The sequence below is a fragment of the Octopus bimaculoides genome, chromosome 3 (assembly GCF_001194135.2).
Source record: "Octopus bimaculoides isolate UCB-OBI-ISO-001 chromosome 3, ASM119413v2, whole genome shotgun sequence".
In the NCBI taxonomy this organism is placed as follows: domain Eukaryota; kingdom Metazoa; phylum Mollusca; class Cephalopoda; order Octopoda; family Octopodidae; genus Octopus; species Octopus bimaculoides.
Window position 1 is genome coordinate 89,974,833 of NC_068983.1, and position 16,461 is coordinate 89,991,293.

Sequence of the window (16,461 nt, forward strand, 5' to 3'; positions counted from 1 at the left end):
GGCACATAAAAGACACCATTTCGAGCGTGGTCGTTTTCGTGCGGGTGACACGTAAAAGCACCCACTACACTCTCTGAGTGGTTGGCGTTAGGAAGGGCATCCAGCTGTAGAAACTCTGCCAAATCAGACTGGAGCCTGGTGTTGCCATCCGGTTTCACCAGTCCTCAGTCAAATCGTCCAACCCATGCTAGCATGGAAAGCGGACGTTAAACGATGATGATGATGATGATGATGATGATGATGTGGATGTTGTGAGCGACCCCTTCTACATAGTTAGATGATATGGCGGCAGACAGAGCATGTGGACGATGTGAGTGACCCTTCCAGATAGACAGATAAGACTACTGTAATTCTCTCTCTGCTTCCATCTTTTCCTCCTCCACATCAGACAGTGTAAGGGAGAAAGACAAACAATTCAATTGATGAAAGCAATTAATGCAAGCCTGCATATTCCATGTAGATTATTAGATAACAAAATCTTAAATACAACATAAAAATAACAAAATAAAATCTACATAGAAATTAAATCATATAGTGACAAACTAACCTGATTGTCATAGTAATTACTATAGTTGTCATAATATTGGTCATTGCTAGTGGTTCCATATTGGTTGTTATACATATTGCTGGAGTAATCAGTGTGGCCAGTGGTGGCACTGGTGGTTCCAGTACCAAGGCTAGTGGATGGAACCAAACTACTGCTAGAACCAACATTGTTTCCAGTCTAGACAAGGGAATGAAAAAAAAAGAAGAAAAAAAACCATTAATTAAAGACATTCCAATCTCCCATTTCAAAACTCAGTGTGAGAGATAGAATGGCGTTTTCAGCAAACCAGGAGAAATGTAGCTATTTCTCTAGGCAAGAGGCGATTGTGGTAAAGATGGGTGCTGGTTTAGGTGGAACTTTCAGTTATTTTGTTTAATAAAATAATATCTATTAAATCTAGATGTTAGCTAGCAAATGGCTCACCATAGTTTAGTTCCCTATACAGCCAATGATGAATTTGGAAATATCTATTTACATGAAAACTAAGAGAAAATATTTTATGCAAATGAAAGCAAAATAAAACCACCATGATTCCCATATTCCCATGATTAAAAATAGCAACATTTGAACAGCTGCTGCCGTCTGCATTATTTTCATTGAACCAACAAGCTTCATAGGTTTGCTGAGCAAGCTAGCTTTTAGGTCTGTTAATTGTAATCCAGAGAATAGGTAGCTTTGCAGCAAGCCTAGTGACCATGTCAAGAAACAAGTAGTTTAGATTGCTACTAGCTCTAAATGCAGTAATGGTGAGTCATTTCAGAGGAATTGCAACTAAAAAAATAATAAAACTGTATTAGCCAAAGTTTTATTTTAAAATCTGTTACACAGCATTCCCTAGACATTAAAAAAAAAACATCTGACTTATTTTCTTTCAGAAAGGTTTGAACCCTCTTTTGTAAATTTCATTAGTTAATAATTAACACAATATACAAACGACCTGATAAGTCAATTGGGATATAATCCTTCCAACATTTTAGCATTTCATATCACACAACAGGTTAGGACAGCCAAGCATTTAAACAGTTTTTCATTTATGCTTAGTTACAAATCTTAAATATCATTTTATTCTTTTTTTAATGACTTCTATGACTCACTGCATAATTTAGAGCACCACAGAAATCTTTGTAAGCCTGGTGGGGTCCATCTTTCTCTAAGATAAACCCTACAAGAGAGGTCTGAACTCAGTCCTAAAAGTAAACAAAACCTTCAGTCAACACATAGTACTCTCATTACTTTACAAATTGATGATGATACCTGTTTATAGTTAAGTAAGGCTAAGCCATCTAAGGAGTATGTGCCTCAGCTATAACACAGCACAGTTCTAGTGACACAAATGCAAACTATCAAATTTTTGGTCAGTAGTTAGGTGTATTAATATGATTATCAGTGATGCTCAATTTTATATCAACATTGCAACAACAACAACAACAAAAAAAAAAAAAGAAAAAAAGAAAAGAAAAAGACGATCAAAAAGAGATGGATGGCAATGTATTGGTTTCTATTATAGGCAATGCTGGCAGTTGAAAGAGTTACACGAAATACAATAACATTATTTTCTGTTCAAACATTACTGTAAAATTTCTCATAAATAATAAACAGAGGTCTCCTTCTGCTGACATGGCTTGTGCAGGTTCACAGAATAACTTCTAAGAGCATATAACCAAAATGAATATCATTAGAAATCTCTAACATCAAAATGGTCCATAAATTATCACCATCATCATAACTGTCATCATTTTAGTATCCATGTTCCAAACTTGATTAGCTTAAAGTTGCTCACCAACACATCATAACCCCTAACTCACAGACATGTCTCCACACTCAGCCCTTTTTACAACCCCCGCTACCACTACTACAGTGGCCTCTGATCCTCACAGAAAACTGTCAAGCTGAAATATCTGCTCTGGCATGATTTCCATGGCTCGATGCCTTTCCTAACACCAATCACTTTACAGAGTGCATTCATAACACCAGCACTGGTAAAGTCACCGAGAAACTTGTAAGGCAAAGAAAACCTCCCTCGATAGAGTGGAGTTATAACAGAGGAGGTGGCATTATACTAGGTGATAAGAGGCAGGTGTTTTGCTATAAGAAAAGATATATGGTTACCACACATATAAGGATGGTTGGAAGTAGCTGGAAGGAAAACAAGGGTGGTTGTGCCAAGGATAGGAGAGAATATGGACAGGATCAGGAAGGGTAGGTAAGTTTATAGGTATGTGAGAGGAGGGTGACAATTGGAATTTGAACTAAGAATGTAAAACGGATGAAATACCGCTAAGCATTTCGCCCGGCATTCTAACGTTTCTGCCAGTTCGCCGCTTTACAGAGGTGAATGTATTGAATGATTAAGGGTGGACAGTAAATATCAGTCAGGGGGAGGGGGTGTATATAGGAGAAGCTCAGAAAAGAGATAAGTGCTGGAAAGGTAGAGAGCAGTAGTATAATTAACCTGTATATAGATCATAAAATAGGATGATGGTATGGGTGGGGGAGAGAGATTGAGAGAGAGAGGTAGAGTGACAGCTATGAATGTCAGAAATACGTAAAGGTGGATATAGTGAGTGGGAAATAAGGGGGAACTGCCAAAGTCAGATATGAGAGGGTGTTGAGAATGATAGTAGGTACGAGGGGGTGTTAACCCTTTAGCATTTAAACCGCCCATATCAGGTCCAAATATTCTGTTTTATGTTTATCCTATAATGTCATTCTATAATAATTACATCACTGTAATCTCAAAGGTACAGATAATGCATGTTTAATTCAAAACAATGTGAATAAATAAGCATTATATTTCACAGGGTAATCCAAATGCTAAAGAGTTAGAGATGAAGTATGGCAGTCCTAAGATGTAGAAGGGATGATACAATATATAAATGCATAGTGAAGTCATGGAGATTTGGTTTGAAATGGCCTTCATGAAACTTTTATTAAGCAAATTTTCACCAGGTATTTTATCAAGTGATGACTTCTACTATTCTACATAATAGCAAAGAAAGAAAATAAATGTAGCTTTTGCAGTCACAGTAAAAATAACTTTTAATGCATTCAACTGTAATAAGTAGATAGTGCTAGAAAAGATATCCTCTCAGCAATAAAAGTGCTAAGCTAAAGAAAACATTCAGATTATCAAACTATATTGGTAGTGGAAACTGGACATTAAGCTGATGACAGCAAGTATTACTGTAACTAGCAGAAAGACTGCCCTCCGGGTGGTTTTTTGCTAGCCTCTTGATAATATTTTCACATTTGATTCCCAATTCTAATAATTTTTATATTTTACATCTAATTATTACTTTGTGTAACAGGGCTCGCTTACTTAGTAAATACTGCTGTCATTATTTCATCACAGTCATAATCTCCTTTTTTTAAACAAACATCATGGTAGTCCAACAACAGAGGGAAAAGCAGTTTGTCAAGTTTTGCCATCTACTCAAAGCAACATAGAGATTTTAATTCAGCAGCCCATCTGTAAGCTTTGCAGTGTGTGAGAAAGAGGAGGGGAGAGAGAACATTGCAAACAATAAATGAAATAAACATGAAATAAAAAAATCATAAATAAAAAGGCATTACTACAGATGTATATGCCTCCCAACTTTGTTGCCTCATCCACAAAAATGATACTTTTTAACAAAACTTTCTACAAATAACACTTAGATGTTTGTGGATTGAGAGTATATAGAAATATATAGGAAAGAATTTTTCTGAGGGGGTGGAAAGAAGAGTTTTGGAAAAATTCACACGATCTGACTTTTCCCTCTTAACTTTCAGGGAGATGAGTATCTTCTGAGGAAAATTTATACAAATCCCTTTCAAACGGCATAGATTACGATTATAAAGAAATTTATGGGGAAAATTTTTTCAGGGTTTTTCCCCATTTTGTTAAAACCAGCTTTCAAAATGATGGGGTGGGGGTTGGGGTGCATCTTTGTATGAAAAAAGTTTTGAAAACTCTTTTTTTTTTTACAACTCCTCCCTCATTTTCCACTTGGATCTATTTTGGTCAATTTTTTTGCACTTCAAAACCATGGGAAGAGCATTCTCAGTAAAAATTTTTATAAAATATGTTAATATTTTGAGAGTGAAAAGTGAGTGATTTAAGGACGATTTGGCTGTTGCTTCTAGCACATCCAAAGACAACCTTCCTTGTTTCTTTATCACTCTCTCATGTATTCATGTTTTTCAATAATTTTTTTCCCCATAAATACATTTATATGCTATGAAAAGAAAATTTGAGAAAATATGAATTTTTTGCAATCCCATTCCCTGGCCTTGATTGTTTCTGTTTAGAAATTAAAATATTGGAGAGCCCGAGAAGATCATTGCTGGCATTTATTCATAGTGATTTTAAAAAATTATAGATATGTACTTGTATAGCAAGTGACTTGATCTGAGATCGTGTGCTGAAACAAAAACAATTGCAGCATAGATGTTTGTAAGCTATTCAAGAACACACAAAAACCGTTAGTTTCACGGCACTACTTAAATACAGAGGTCCCGGTGCATCTACGCAACGATATGAAGGGGAGGGTTAGTTAGGGTTAGGGTTAGGGTGTCAATTTACGTCCACAAAGTGTACATTTAAAATGTCTTGTATGTAACACCTGCATTTAAGTCATACTGTTAAGGGACCTCTGTATTCAAGTAGTACTAGTTTCACTTCAACATGAAAATTTCATTTATGTCAAAATATTTTCATTGCTTTGAAACCATGACTTGTTCACTGACAAAACTTCACAAAAGTGATGCAGCACGAATTTTTGTCAGTGAACAGCACACACACACACACACATTCACTGCCTTTCATTTGTGTGTATGTGTATCTATGTGTGTGTGCGTGTGCATATTGTGGTGGTGGTGTGTGTGTGTGTGTCACTGTTGAAGCTGCTCGTGCAACTTGGTTGTGTACATATTGGTTTAGTGGTACAGTGTTTGGAACTGTGAATAAGGTGCAAGTCTTGAGTACTTGACAGTAACTTTTATTTTTCTCCTCATCTTCTCATAGTAATTACCCAACTTTCCAGGATCTTCTCATAGCTATCCTGTGTTCAAAAATTATGCGGGTATTTTTAAAAATTGTCATTCAATAATGTTTTTACATTATGTATACATTAATAGAATAAACTGTTGGCTTTCCAAATAGTGAATGAAAACTTAAAAGAGAAAGTGAGAGACTTTGCAAATGAAAATGGAAATTGGAGTTCAACTTTAATGGACATGTTGGGTAGCATTCCTATGGATTCCATGGTGTGCATGGTAGTTATGGCTTTGGTACCAGGAATGAAGAAGGTATAAGGCTACTTGAGTTCTGTGATGCAAATGATCTTTTGATCTGCAACACTAACTTTAGAAAGCCAGCGAGCCACCCAATTATTTATCAGTCTGGTGGGAATATAAATCAGGTTAATTACCTTCTCACCGGGCATGGAGACAGGCAGATGCTCACAAATGCGAAGTCTTTCCCAGGTGAAGAGTGTACACCCCAACAAAGGCTACTAGTTAGTGACTTCAGAATTCGGGTTAGAGAGACTCAAAGACATAAACCACTTTGGAAAAGAAGATTATGGGAGCTCAAAGACCCAACAATCCAACAAAAATTTAGAGACATTCTACTGGAGGCCTCTGATGATAGAGTGGAGGAGGAGGAAGGGACATATAGCTTAGAGGACAAGTGAAAGTTCCTGTGGTACAATTTACTGTGTGCTGCTGACCAAATCTGTGGTTGGTGCAAAGTCCCAGCTAGGCCGAGGGTAACTTGGTGGTGGAACAAAGAGTTGGACAGTGTTATAAAAGCAAAGAGACAGACCTGGAAGGACTGGAAAAATAATGGAAGCAAAGCAGTATATCAGGGAGCCAAAAGGGAGGATAGGTGACAAGTTTACATAGCAAAAGGAATAGCAGAAGGTAAGAAGTTTGCCAATGTTCTGCAGTGTGAGGATCAGAGACGTGAGGTGTTCAAAATTGCAAAGCAGTGCATCAGAAAGAATAGAGATGTGGTAGGCGAGAAATGTGTGTAAATGGATAATGGAATGTTTGCACTTAGTTACTCAAAGAAAGATGCATAGAGATGCTATTATGAAAGTTTGTTAAATGTGGAGAATGATTGGGAGAAGGAGAGTCTTTCAAATATCGAACCAACTGAGGGACCAGCCATCAGAGTAGATAGCAGTATAATAGATAGGGCAATTAAGAAAAGGAAGATCAGGAAAACACCTGGACCATCAGGTATCATTGCCAAGATGATTAAAATATCAGGTAGTGTGGGATACAACCTAGTCACTTGCATAGTTAATCAGGTTATTCAGAAAGGCATCATCCTCAAAGACTGGTGTAGCAGTATTATAGGCTAATTTGGTGGACTCTAAGGTAATGCCTTAGATAGAAACAACTACAGGTGTCAAACTGCTGGATCAGGTCATGAAAATTAGAGAGAGAGTTATATTTCAACTAATTAGAGGTAGAATTCATGTAGATGAGATGTAGTTTGGTTTTGTTCCAGAGAGAAGTACCACAGATGCCATCTTCATAGTGAGATAGTTGCAGGAAAAGTATTTGGCCAAAAGTAAGCCATTGTACTTAGCCTTTGTCGACCTGGTGAAGGCTTTTGACAGGGTTCTCCGCTCTCTGATTTGGTGGGCTCTAAGGAAGTAGGGAGTAGAGGGGTGGCTTGTCAGAGTGGTTCAAGCCATGTACAGTGATGCTGTCAGTAAGGCGAGAGTTGGCCTTGAATACAGTGATGAATTTAGCACACAAGTTGGAGTACTCCATTCTTATTCATCATAGTTCTCCAGGTGATAACAGATGAATTTAAAACTGGATGCCCATGGAAACTACTATATGCTGATGATTTTGCTTTTATTGCAGATTCTTAAGCAGAATTGAAGAAGTTCTGGGTTTGGAAGCAAAACCTGGAATCAAAGGGCCTTAAAGTTAACTTAGCTAAGACTAAAGTTGTTATTAACAAGAAAGGAGATAAGACTGTCATTCTGGCTGGCAAATGACCCTGTTCAAGGAGTGGGATGTAATTCCATTTGTTGCACGAAGTGTAAGCTATGGGCACATAAGAGATGCAGTGGAATCATGTGAAGGTTTATCAGATAAGGTCACTTTCATGTGTGACAAATATGCAGGAACAATAAGTACTAAGAGCACAAGGGACTTAAACTTTCTAAAATGCTCAGAAAGCTTTCTTGAGCTAGCAGATAGTTTCTGCTATTTCAGTGACCAAATTCGTAATCGTGGTAGATGCTTTGAAAGTATTGTTTCTAAAATAAGAATAGAATGGAGCAAGTTTAGAGAACTACTACCTCTGTTGGTAGGAAAAGGATTCTCTCTCTGAGTGAAAGGTAGATTGTATGATGCTTGCATGAGAATGGCTATGTTACATGGTAGTGAGACATGGGTTCTGACTGTGGAGGATATGTGTAAGCTGGAGAGGAACAAAGGTAGTATGCTCCACTGGATTTGCAACATCAGTGTGCATGACTGATGAAGCACAACTGTATTGAGAGAAACGTTAGGCATAAGTGGGATTAAATGTGGCATGCAGGAGAGGAGAATGTGTTGGTTTGGACATGTGATGCATATGAGTGAAGACAACTAAGTGCCTATCACTGAAAGTGGATGGTACCTGTGGAAGAGGGAGATCCAGGAAGACATGAGATGAAGTGGTGAGGACCGATCTTATGATGTTGGGGCTCACAGAGGAAATGACAGTGGACCTAGATGTTTGATGATATGAAGTTCTAGAGAAGACCCGTCCACAAAACTGAGTGCTAGAAGAGTTGTGTCCTACCCACTCTACTCTATGAAATCGAACTACAACTCCTCTTCTAACTGCATCTTTCTCTTCCTTACATTTCCACTTCATAAATTATGATTGTTTTCCAATCCCCTTTCTCATCCTCACTGCCCTGCTCTCCTCACCCCAACACCCACTTCCAATTTTTCTAACCAGGTTCTACACTCACCCTAACACTACACCATCTCTCTTCTGTTCTCTCTTGCACTTTTGCTGTTTCCTACTATCTCTATTTCCCTTTGGTCACATAAACACACACACACACACTCTATCTCTGTTTCCTCATATTTTTTTCCTCTGACTAGGTAACCAATTATTTCCTTTACATCAGCACAGTTGTTTCTGGCTTCTTTCTTGTACCTCTCTCTCTCATTGGGTAATCATGTACCTCCTCTATAGCAAGACACCTATTTCTACCTTTCTATTTCCCTGTTACAATCTAATCTTTCATCATTTGATACTGGATCATCTCCTCTAATACCCTCTCTAATGCTCACCTGCTTCTGTCTGTCTCTTTGTCACACACTAACCTTTCATCCTCTGATACAAGTTCCCCTCTTCAAATGCCCTGCTCCTCTCATAATTGTGAGTTATTTGGTTACCCTACTAGTACGGGTGCTACATTAAAAGCATCCAGTCCCTGTGGTTGGCATTTGGAAGGGCATCCAGCTGTAAATATTATGTCAAAACTAATCTCACCTGTGCTAGTGCCACATAAAAAACACTGAGTCCACTCTGGAGAGTGGTTGGTGTTAGGAAGGGCATCCAGCTGTAAAATCCCTGCCAAAACAGACACAATAACCTAGGGTAGTTTTTCTACCTGGCCGGCATGCATGGAAGATGGATGTTAAATGACGATGATAACGAACCAAGAAAATGGCTTGCTTGCAATGAAAGAGAAAACAAATGGTAAAAAACAAAAGAGAGGTGAATGCTATTTTATTCTCAGGTGTTGGGAATAACTCACTTCAGTGCCTTTATTACTCCTTGACTCTCATTACTTTCCTCTTTCCCTATTACCTCTTTCAGCTTTATTTCACATACCACTCTACCCACACGAGATAGCAATGCATTTCCTCCTACTCAACTCTTACCACAATCACATTACTCCCTTTCTCTCTCTCTCTCTGATCCCCTGTCCCACATATCTGATACTATTTTTCACTTATCTACCTGTTACCTCCTTCCCTAAAATTGTCCATATTTGTCTTTCCTCAAATCACTCTCTTTAAATAAATAAATCTGTGTAAGTCCAAGAACTACCTTAGACCCAGACCAATCATTCCACTCATGCTGCAATGGGAAGCAGATTGATCTACCCTGTTAGTGAGTTCACCTACTCAACCTAGTCCATCACCATTACAACTCTGCTCCTCATCCTTCACACGAATCCCCTTCTCTTCTCCCATGTTTCCGTTACTACAACTCCAACACTGTCCCTTTTGTTATTCTTTACATTTTCATCCCCACACACCCATACATCTGTTCCATTCATTATGGGGTTTTTTTTTACAAGCTGTAAGGCAACCCCAACAGTACTGATACTACAAAAAGCACTCAGTACACTCTGTACATGGTGGATAATCAATCTGAGCAACAACACAGAGCTTAAATTAAAAATAATTGTGCTGATGGGAAAGTAACTGTTGTAGTACTGGTACAAGAAAATGTATCCAGTACACTCTATAAATTGGATGGTTATAGAAAGGACGGCTTCCGTGCTAGTGACCCATAAATAGCACCATTTGAGCATAATCGTTACCAGCATTGCCTTCTAGCACTTGTGCTGATGGCACATTAGAAAATCATTCGAGCGAGGTCATTGCCAGTACCATGTGACTGGCCCTCGTGCCGGTTTCACGTAAAAGCACCCACTACACTCTCGGAGTGGTTAGCCTTAGGAAGGGCATGGAGCTGTAGAAACTCTGCCAGATATGGAGTCTTGTGCAGCCTTCTGGCTTGCCAGTCCTCAGTCAAATCGTCCAACCCATGCTAGCATGGAAAGCGGACGTTAAACAATGATGATGATGATGATGATCCAACCATAGAAACCATACCAAAAATGAGATAATGAAGCGAGAAATGATTTTCTGACCTATTACATCCTGCCAAACCATCCAACCCATGTCAGCATGGAAAACAGACAGAAAATGATGATGTTGATGATGATATCCTGAAGTGAGAATTGTGAGCATACATACAGCACACCTCAGCATTATAGAAAAGTTGTTTTCCTGAAAGCTTTGCGATAACATGGAATACTACAATGCAAGAACCAATTTTTCCATTGATATCTATATTATAAACTGAAATGCATTCTTAGAACTTTTTTTGGTGTTTGTGAGTGGGCATGTAAAATAATCACATTTACACATGAGAATAATCATTTTTAAACACATACAATATACATAAAAATATCTGAAGAAAATTACATTAGGGAATAAATAAAAAAATTTTGGTATTCACATTCCAATTTGCTTGTCAGTCCACCTCTCAACAATATTTGCTATAGCGAGATATATTTCCCACAGAAGACTGAAAACAAACAACATTGCTTATACAACTGTACTTATATGATAGTTGCTTACAACCATCACACTATGTCAAGATAAAGATACACACAAACACACATATTCATAAATATGATGGGCTTCTTTCAGTTTTTGTCAACCAAATCCTCTCACAAGGTTTTGATTGGCACAAGAACATAGAAGACATTTGCCCAAGGTGTCATACAGTAGGAATGAACCTGAATGAATGAAACTACATGAATGGGAACCAAGCTTCTTAGATATATATATCCAACCTGCATCTAGTAATGATTTTTAAAAATAATTGTCAAAGTAGATTGTGCAGGGAAAGGGTATAATCAACTGAATGAACATTAGCAACTTATATATTATCATCAGAAGAACTATGAGCTATCAAAAAAGACATCAATAATAATAATAATAATAATAATAATAATAATAGCAATAACAACAATTTAATAACATGATTTCAAGAATAATATACTTATTGCATTATATAACTAGTATGACAGTAAAAAAATGAATGCACATCAAAGCAAAATAATACAAGATGTTTAAAAAGCAAAGTATTTACCGGATAGTTGTAACTTGAACTATACTGTCCAGTTCGAGGCTGGCTATTGTAACTTGAAGTTCCATGGCTCGTTGAGTAACCAGAAGACACTCTGTCATATATGTAACTTCCAGATGACTGATTTGATTGACTTGCCTCTGGTTCATTCAACAGGCTGCTTCTTTTGGATGTATCATAACTGTATGTACCCCTGCTCAGTCTCTGAGAAGTTGTATCACTGTAGTTCCTATTGTCAGAGGTGTAAGAACTGTTAAGAGATCCAGATCTACCAGCTGAGAAAGAACTGCTGGAATTGGACTTACTCACTACTGGAGGGCTTCCAAGCAATGAATCTGCTCCCATCATAGCAGTCTTGTCTTTACTGACAGGTGTGGTTCTCTGATTGGAGTTGGCATTGCCCTTGTTAGAGGCCATCTGCTGAGCTGCAGCTAGAACTTGTAAATTACGCATAAAGTTAGCAGCTGCTACCATGTTTTGATTAAAGTTTCCAAACCCTGGAGAACTACCTGTTTTTTGATTAGGGTTAGGAAGAAGACCAGGCTTGCCAATAGCATTGGTAAGTGATGGAATATTCATGCTTGGCGAGCCACCCCAGTTGCTCTTCTGCTGTTGGTTTGAGATGAAAGCACCAGTTTGGGAAGTATTCTTGTCACTTCCTTGATTCAGGTTTGCTGCCAACCCTTGCAGATTATTGCTGTTCTGCATTGTGCTCATTAACTGACCAAGTGCCATCAATTGCTGGATGTTCAAGTTTTGAATTTTCTGAACATCAGAAACTGGAGTCTGGTTAAATGGTACCTTAACAGATTTTGGTAAAGAGGCATTTCCTTCATTGAAGCCAGTAGGTAGGGGATTCACATCTTGGTTTTGTCTTTTGGCAGCACTTGCTCTTTTGTCATCTGATGATGGTTCTTTGTTCATTTGAGACATTAAATTCTGAACGAGGATGTTAGCTTGAGCAGTCATAGGGTCGCCCAAGAGTGAAGGCTTCTGTCCTTTGAGGACAGCTTGAAAGTTGGACTATGCAAAAGAACAAGAAAATAATTAGCCAGAAATATAGTTGAAATGCTGAAATTAAAAACAAAACTTTCAAGAGAAATAAAAATTTACTTTCTCCAGACATTCTTATAAGTCAGATATGAGATACACCAATAATTGATTAGCAACAGGAAGACTCACAATATAAGAACAGATAACTAATGATGGTATCATTAGTGAAATGATGTAAAAGCACAAATGATATATTGTCTCTTGTTAGAGACAATGAGGTCCAAGTGTCAGATTACTTACCTCTGCTAGGTTCAAATGTTACTATTGCAAACACAGTGCTGTATTCCAAAATAAAGTACACAATGTTTCTTGCTTCAGTTAATCTGTCTAGGGTTAGGGACATTCTGTAGTGGTTGATTTGGCCCAGTTCATTTGGTCTCACTAATTTGGTACTGAATTCATTTGGCATTGGAGGTTTTGGCCCTATTTTGATGCTAAGAAAATTTTGTTTTTATTCCGCATAACTAACTTCTAGAGGAACATTACTCAATTATCAAATAAAGAATTGAATAAAATTATATCATTTCATAGATAGTATAGCAATCATATGTTGCTAGAGGGAGGTAGGATAATTTCTCAACACCTAATTTTATTTTAGACTATGATGTTGCATTAATCTTTGTCCACAATTTCACCAAAAGCACAGTTGACATTATGAAAATGTTCTGAAAGTTGAAACCAATTTCATCAACATTTATAGTTCTGTGCTAAAACAGTATTTATACTGGTTTTGAGTTTGAATTTTACAAGTGTCACCTAAGTGCTTACTCCAGTTTGTCGAGCTGTGGTAGGAAAAAAATTTCTTCAACAAAAGAAATCTATCCACATGTGTGTGTGAGGGGAATGTAAATCAGATATTCTTTATTTTTTTTACTATATGTTTTATTGCTATATTTGCAATTTTAAACTAACCATTTATGCACGAAGTAAATTAGTGAAAGATTGAACCCAAAGAAGTATATATTCCTTTTATTATAAATATAACTACAATTTCTGTACATAGAGAATGGATTACTGTAGTGCACAGCTATCTCTCTCTCTTCCACATACACATATACCCACATTTTCTTTATTACATTGCAAGTAAACAAGTCCACCAAAGCCATTTTCTCTCTCACCACAAAAAAGCTAAAAAGGACATATGTTTTTATTGTTAAAGACATGTTTTGTTAGGTAACAAGTCTGTGGGGACAGTCTAAAAGCTTCAGTACATTTCAAGAAACACATGCATAAAAGTAAGTGGTGTGTGTATATACACATAGATGAATGAAAAAAACACACACATGCACATGATTTTTATGCTGCTTTTTTACTCCATACTGAAATAAATTGAATGAGATTTACTGAGACAATATTCCATGGCTGGATGCCCTTCCTGTCACCAACCCTCATTTGCTTTTCAAAGATATCTTTATTTCATTGCTCTTCACACATGTAAAACCACCAAATAGATGGATGTATCATTTACAGAAACATTGCTGTTGCTCAAATAGTACTACTGTGAAAGACACATGAAATCAAATGGTTCCCACACAATTTTAGGCCACTAGTGACAAAATTTCCTTCACAAGTTATTGATAAACCCAAGGAAATAATATAAAGGCATTCCAGGTGCCACACAATATGGTGGAAGCTGAAACTCTGGTTTCAAAGCAAACTTTGTAATGGTACAAATACTGTCTGTGCCAGAGAGAGAGGGAGAGGGAGAGAGAGAGAGAGAGAGAGAGAGAGAGAGAGAGAGAGAGAGAACATTTATGCTTATAAAAACCAGAACATGTGCATAGTTTTCACTGTTTGTTACATGCAATATGACTAGGTTTACTGAATCAAAAGAGAAATCAATGCTGTTCTTTCTTGGCTAAAACAAAGAGGGTTAGCATGGTATATCTGAGTGCCTCAAAATATTAGACTGAAACCTTTGCATCTTTGTGTCATATCTTTTACTCAAAAATTGTGTGCACGTGTGTACACAACTTGATAGTCACATAGGTTACTTCATTACAGCTACAAACCTGGTGCCTAGTCATTAAAAACAAGGAAGAATGGGTAAAGTCAAGAGAGAAATCAAATATTTCAACTCAATTTCTATATCAGAAGGCATGAGAACAACACAAATATTGAGTCAGGAGGGAAGATAGTGCCACAACCCTTTATAAGGCCTCCAAGAGTGATGGGAGGGAAGAAGGTATCCTCAAATTGGAGACCTGGCCCAAATATTTGCAACAGCGTGGCCTATCCTAATGGCATCAAAATAAGCCATGGTAGATTTGAACTCAGAATGCACAGCAGGAACAAATACTGCAAGACATCTGATCTGTCATTCTTGCAATTCTGCCAATCCACTGTTCTGGAGTGGTACTTTATTGACCCCAAAGGACTGCAAGGCGAAGTTCAGCATGACAGGATTTAGACTTAGAGCACAGAGATTCAAAAGGCATTCTACTCAATATTCTAACAATTGTCAATATGTCATCTTTTTACACAACATTCTTCATTAGTACAACAAATTTAATGTGTACTTCATGTTATAGTAAAAGATGTGGTAATTTCATTAATATGTTATAGTGAACATGTACTAATAATTTCTAAAGTTAGCATGTCTAGAACTTTTAGAAAAGGCAATAAGTTAAATTACCCTTGTATTTGACTGCTGTTTTACTGATCTTGAAAGTCTAAAATGCAAAATCAGTCTCAATGGGATATGATGATAAAATGTAAACAGATGTAACTAAATAATCCAACACATTTTATCTATCAAGAGCCATAACTATCACATGACACTTTGATGCTCCAAAGGTTATGCTAATTCACTGGTTACTCAAATACTAAAATGAATTTTTTAAAGACAATTATGCTAAAGCTTTAAACAGAAAAATAGAGTTGAGAAAGGAAAAAAACAGTTAAAAAATGTACTAAAGGAGAGGGGAGCAGTCAGATGGGAAAAAAAGAAACAGACAGAACAAAAGACAATGGAGTTAAGAAAAGATTTAGAAGGGAGGAAAATTAAATAGGTAAATAAAACTTTGTGAGACCTCAATAAATGGAGGAAAAGATTTTAAATTGGGAAAGGGTTAGTGAAGCTGAGAATGAAGTCTTCTGGAGCACAACAAATTTTGTGAATAGATAGTTTAACTTGTTTTATACAAATCTGCCCGAGGCTGGCTCTCAGTCTAGGGTACACAAGTTTAAGTTATTTTAATTTAAACCTTGCATCATGATTTTATGCAAGATGTATTTTCATTGATTCAAGTACCAGAATAGTAATGGAAAATTCACTATATCAAACACTGCTTAAAAAAAAAAACAAGCAAAAAAACAGTTATTGTATTTCATTAAAAATAGAATTAAATCTGAAGATCAGAAGGCAGTTTCTATTCCATCTTCTGAAAAATTAAGATGAATTGAGCCAGGATCTGAGTAAACATGTTACAGGTAACAAAAAACTCCACAGAAAGTATTTTTTCCTCTGACAGACAGGTATGCTAGGAAATTCTGTGTGTGTGTGTGTGTGTGCGTGTGCATGCATGCGCGTGCACACACACAAGTGGATGAATAAACACCAAATAACATTAACCCTTTTGATATAAACCCACATAAAACTGCTCTTGTTCTCCAATTTGAAAGTGATGTAAATTAAAACTTTCTATCAAAATTCCATGCTAATGTTCTTAAACATAGCTTAATAATGACAGTTATTTTATACTAAATTCTTCATTACTTTCAAAATTAATTGAAACAAAGGCAGTGCATGCTGACAGAAATATGGTAATGTGGTTCAATAAATATCAAAAATAGTATAGCACCTTCTAGCACAAAATGTCTTGCAATATTTGGCTACATTCCCATATGATCTTGAAATAAACTGTGCAGGTCAGCTTAGCCTTTCTAACTGAGAGAGAGAGAGAGAGAGAGAGAGAGAGAGAGAGAGAGAGAGAGAGAGAGAGAGAGAGAGAGAGAG

At 37.0% G+C, this 16,461-nt stretch overlaps 1 protein-coding gene across 5 annotated transcripts in view; it reads right to left on the reverse strand.

Moving 5' to 3' along the window:
* The window catches only part of LOC106880075 (ribonucleoprotein PTB-binding 1), a 130,883-nt gene that overhangs the window by 17,226 nt on the left and 97,196 nt on the right, over positions 1-16,461 (reverse strand). For 4 of the 5 annotated variants that reach the window (XM_052966300.1, XM_052966298.1, XM_052966299.1 and 1 more), the window contains 2 exons: positions 11,454-12,473; positions 548-724 (listed from right to left, as the gene is read on the reverse strand). In XM_052966300.1, the coding sequence (XP_052822260.1) occupies positions 548-724; positions 11,454-12,473 (1,197 nt within the window). The remainder of the gene's footprint in view (positions 1-547; positions 725-11,453; positions 12,474-16,461) is intronic. The other variant, XM_052966301.1, reaches the window with a different exon arrangement.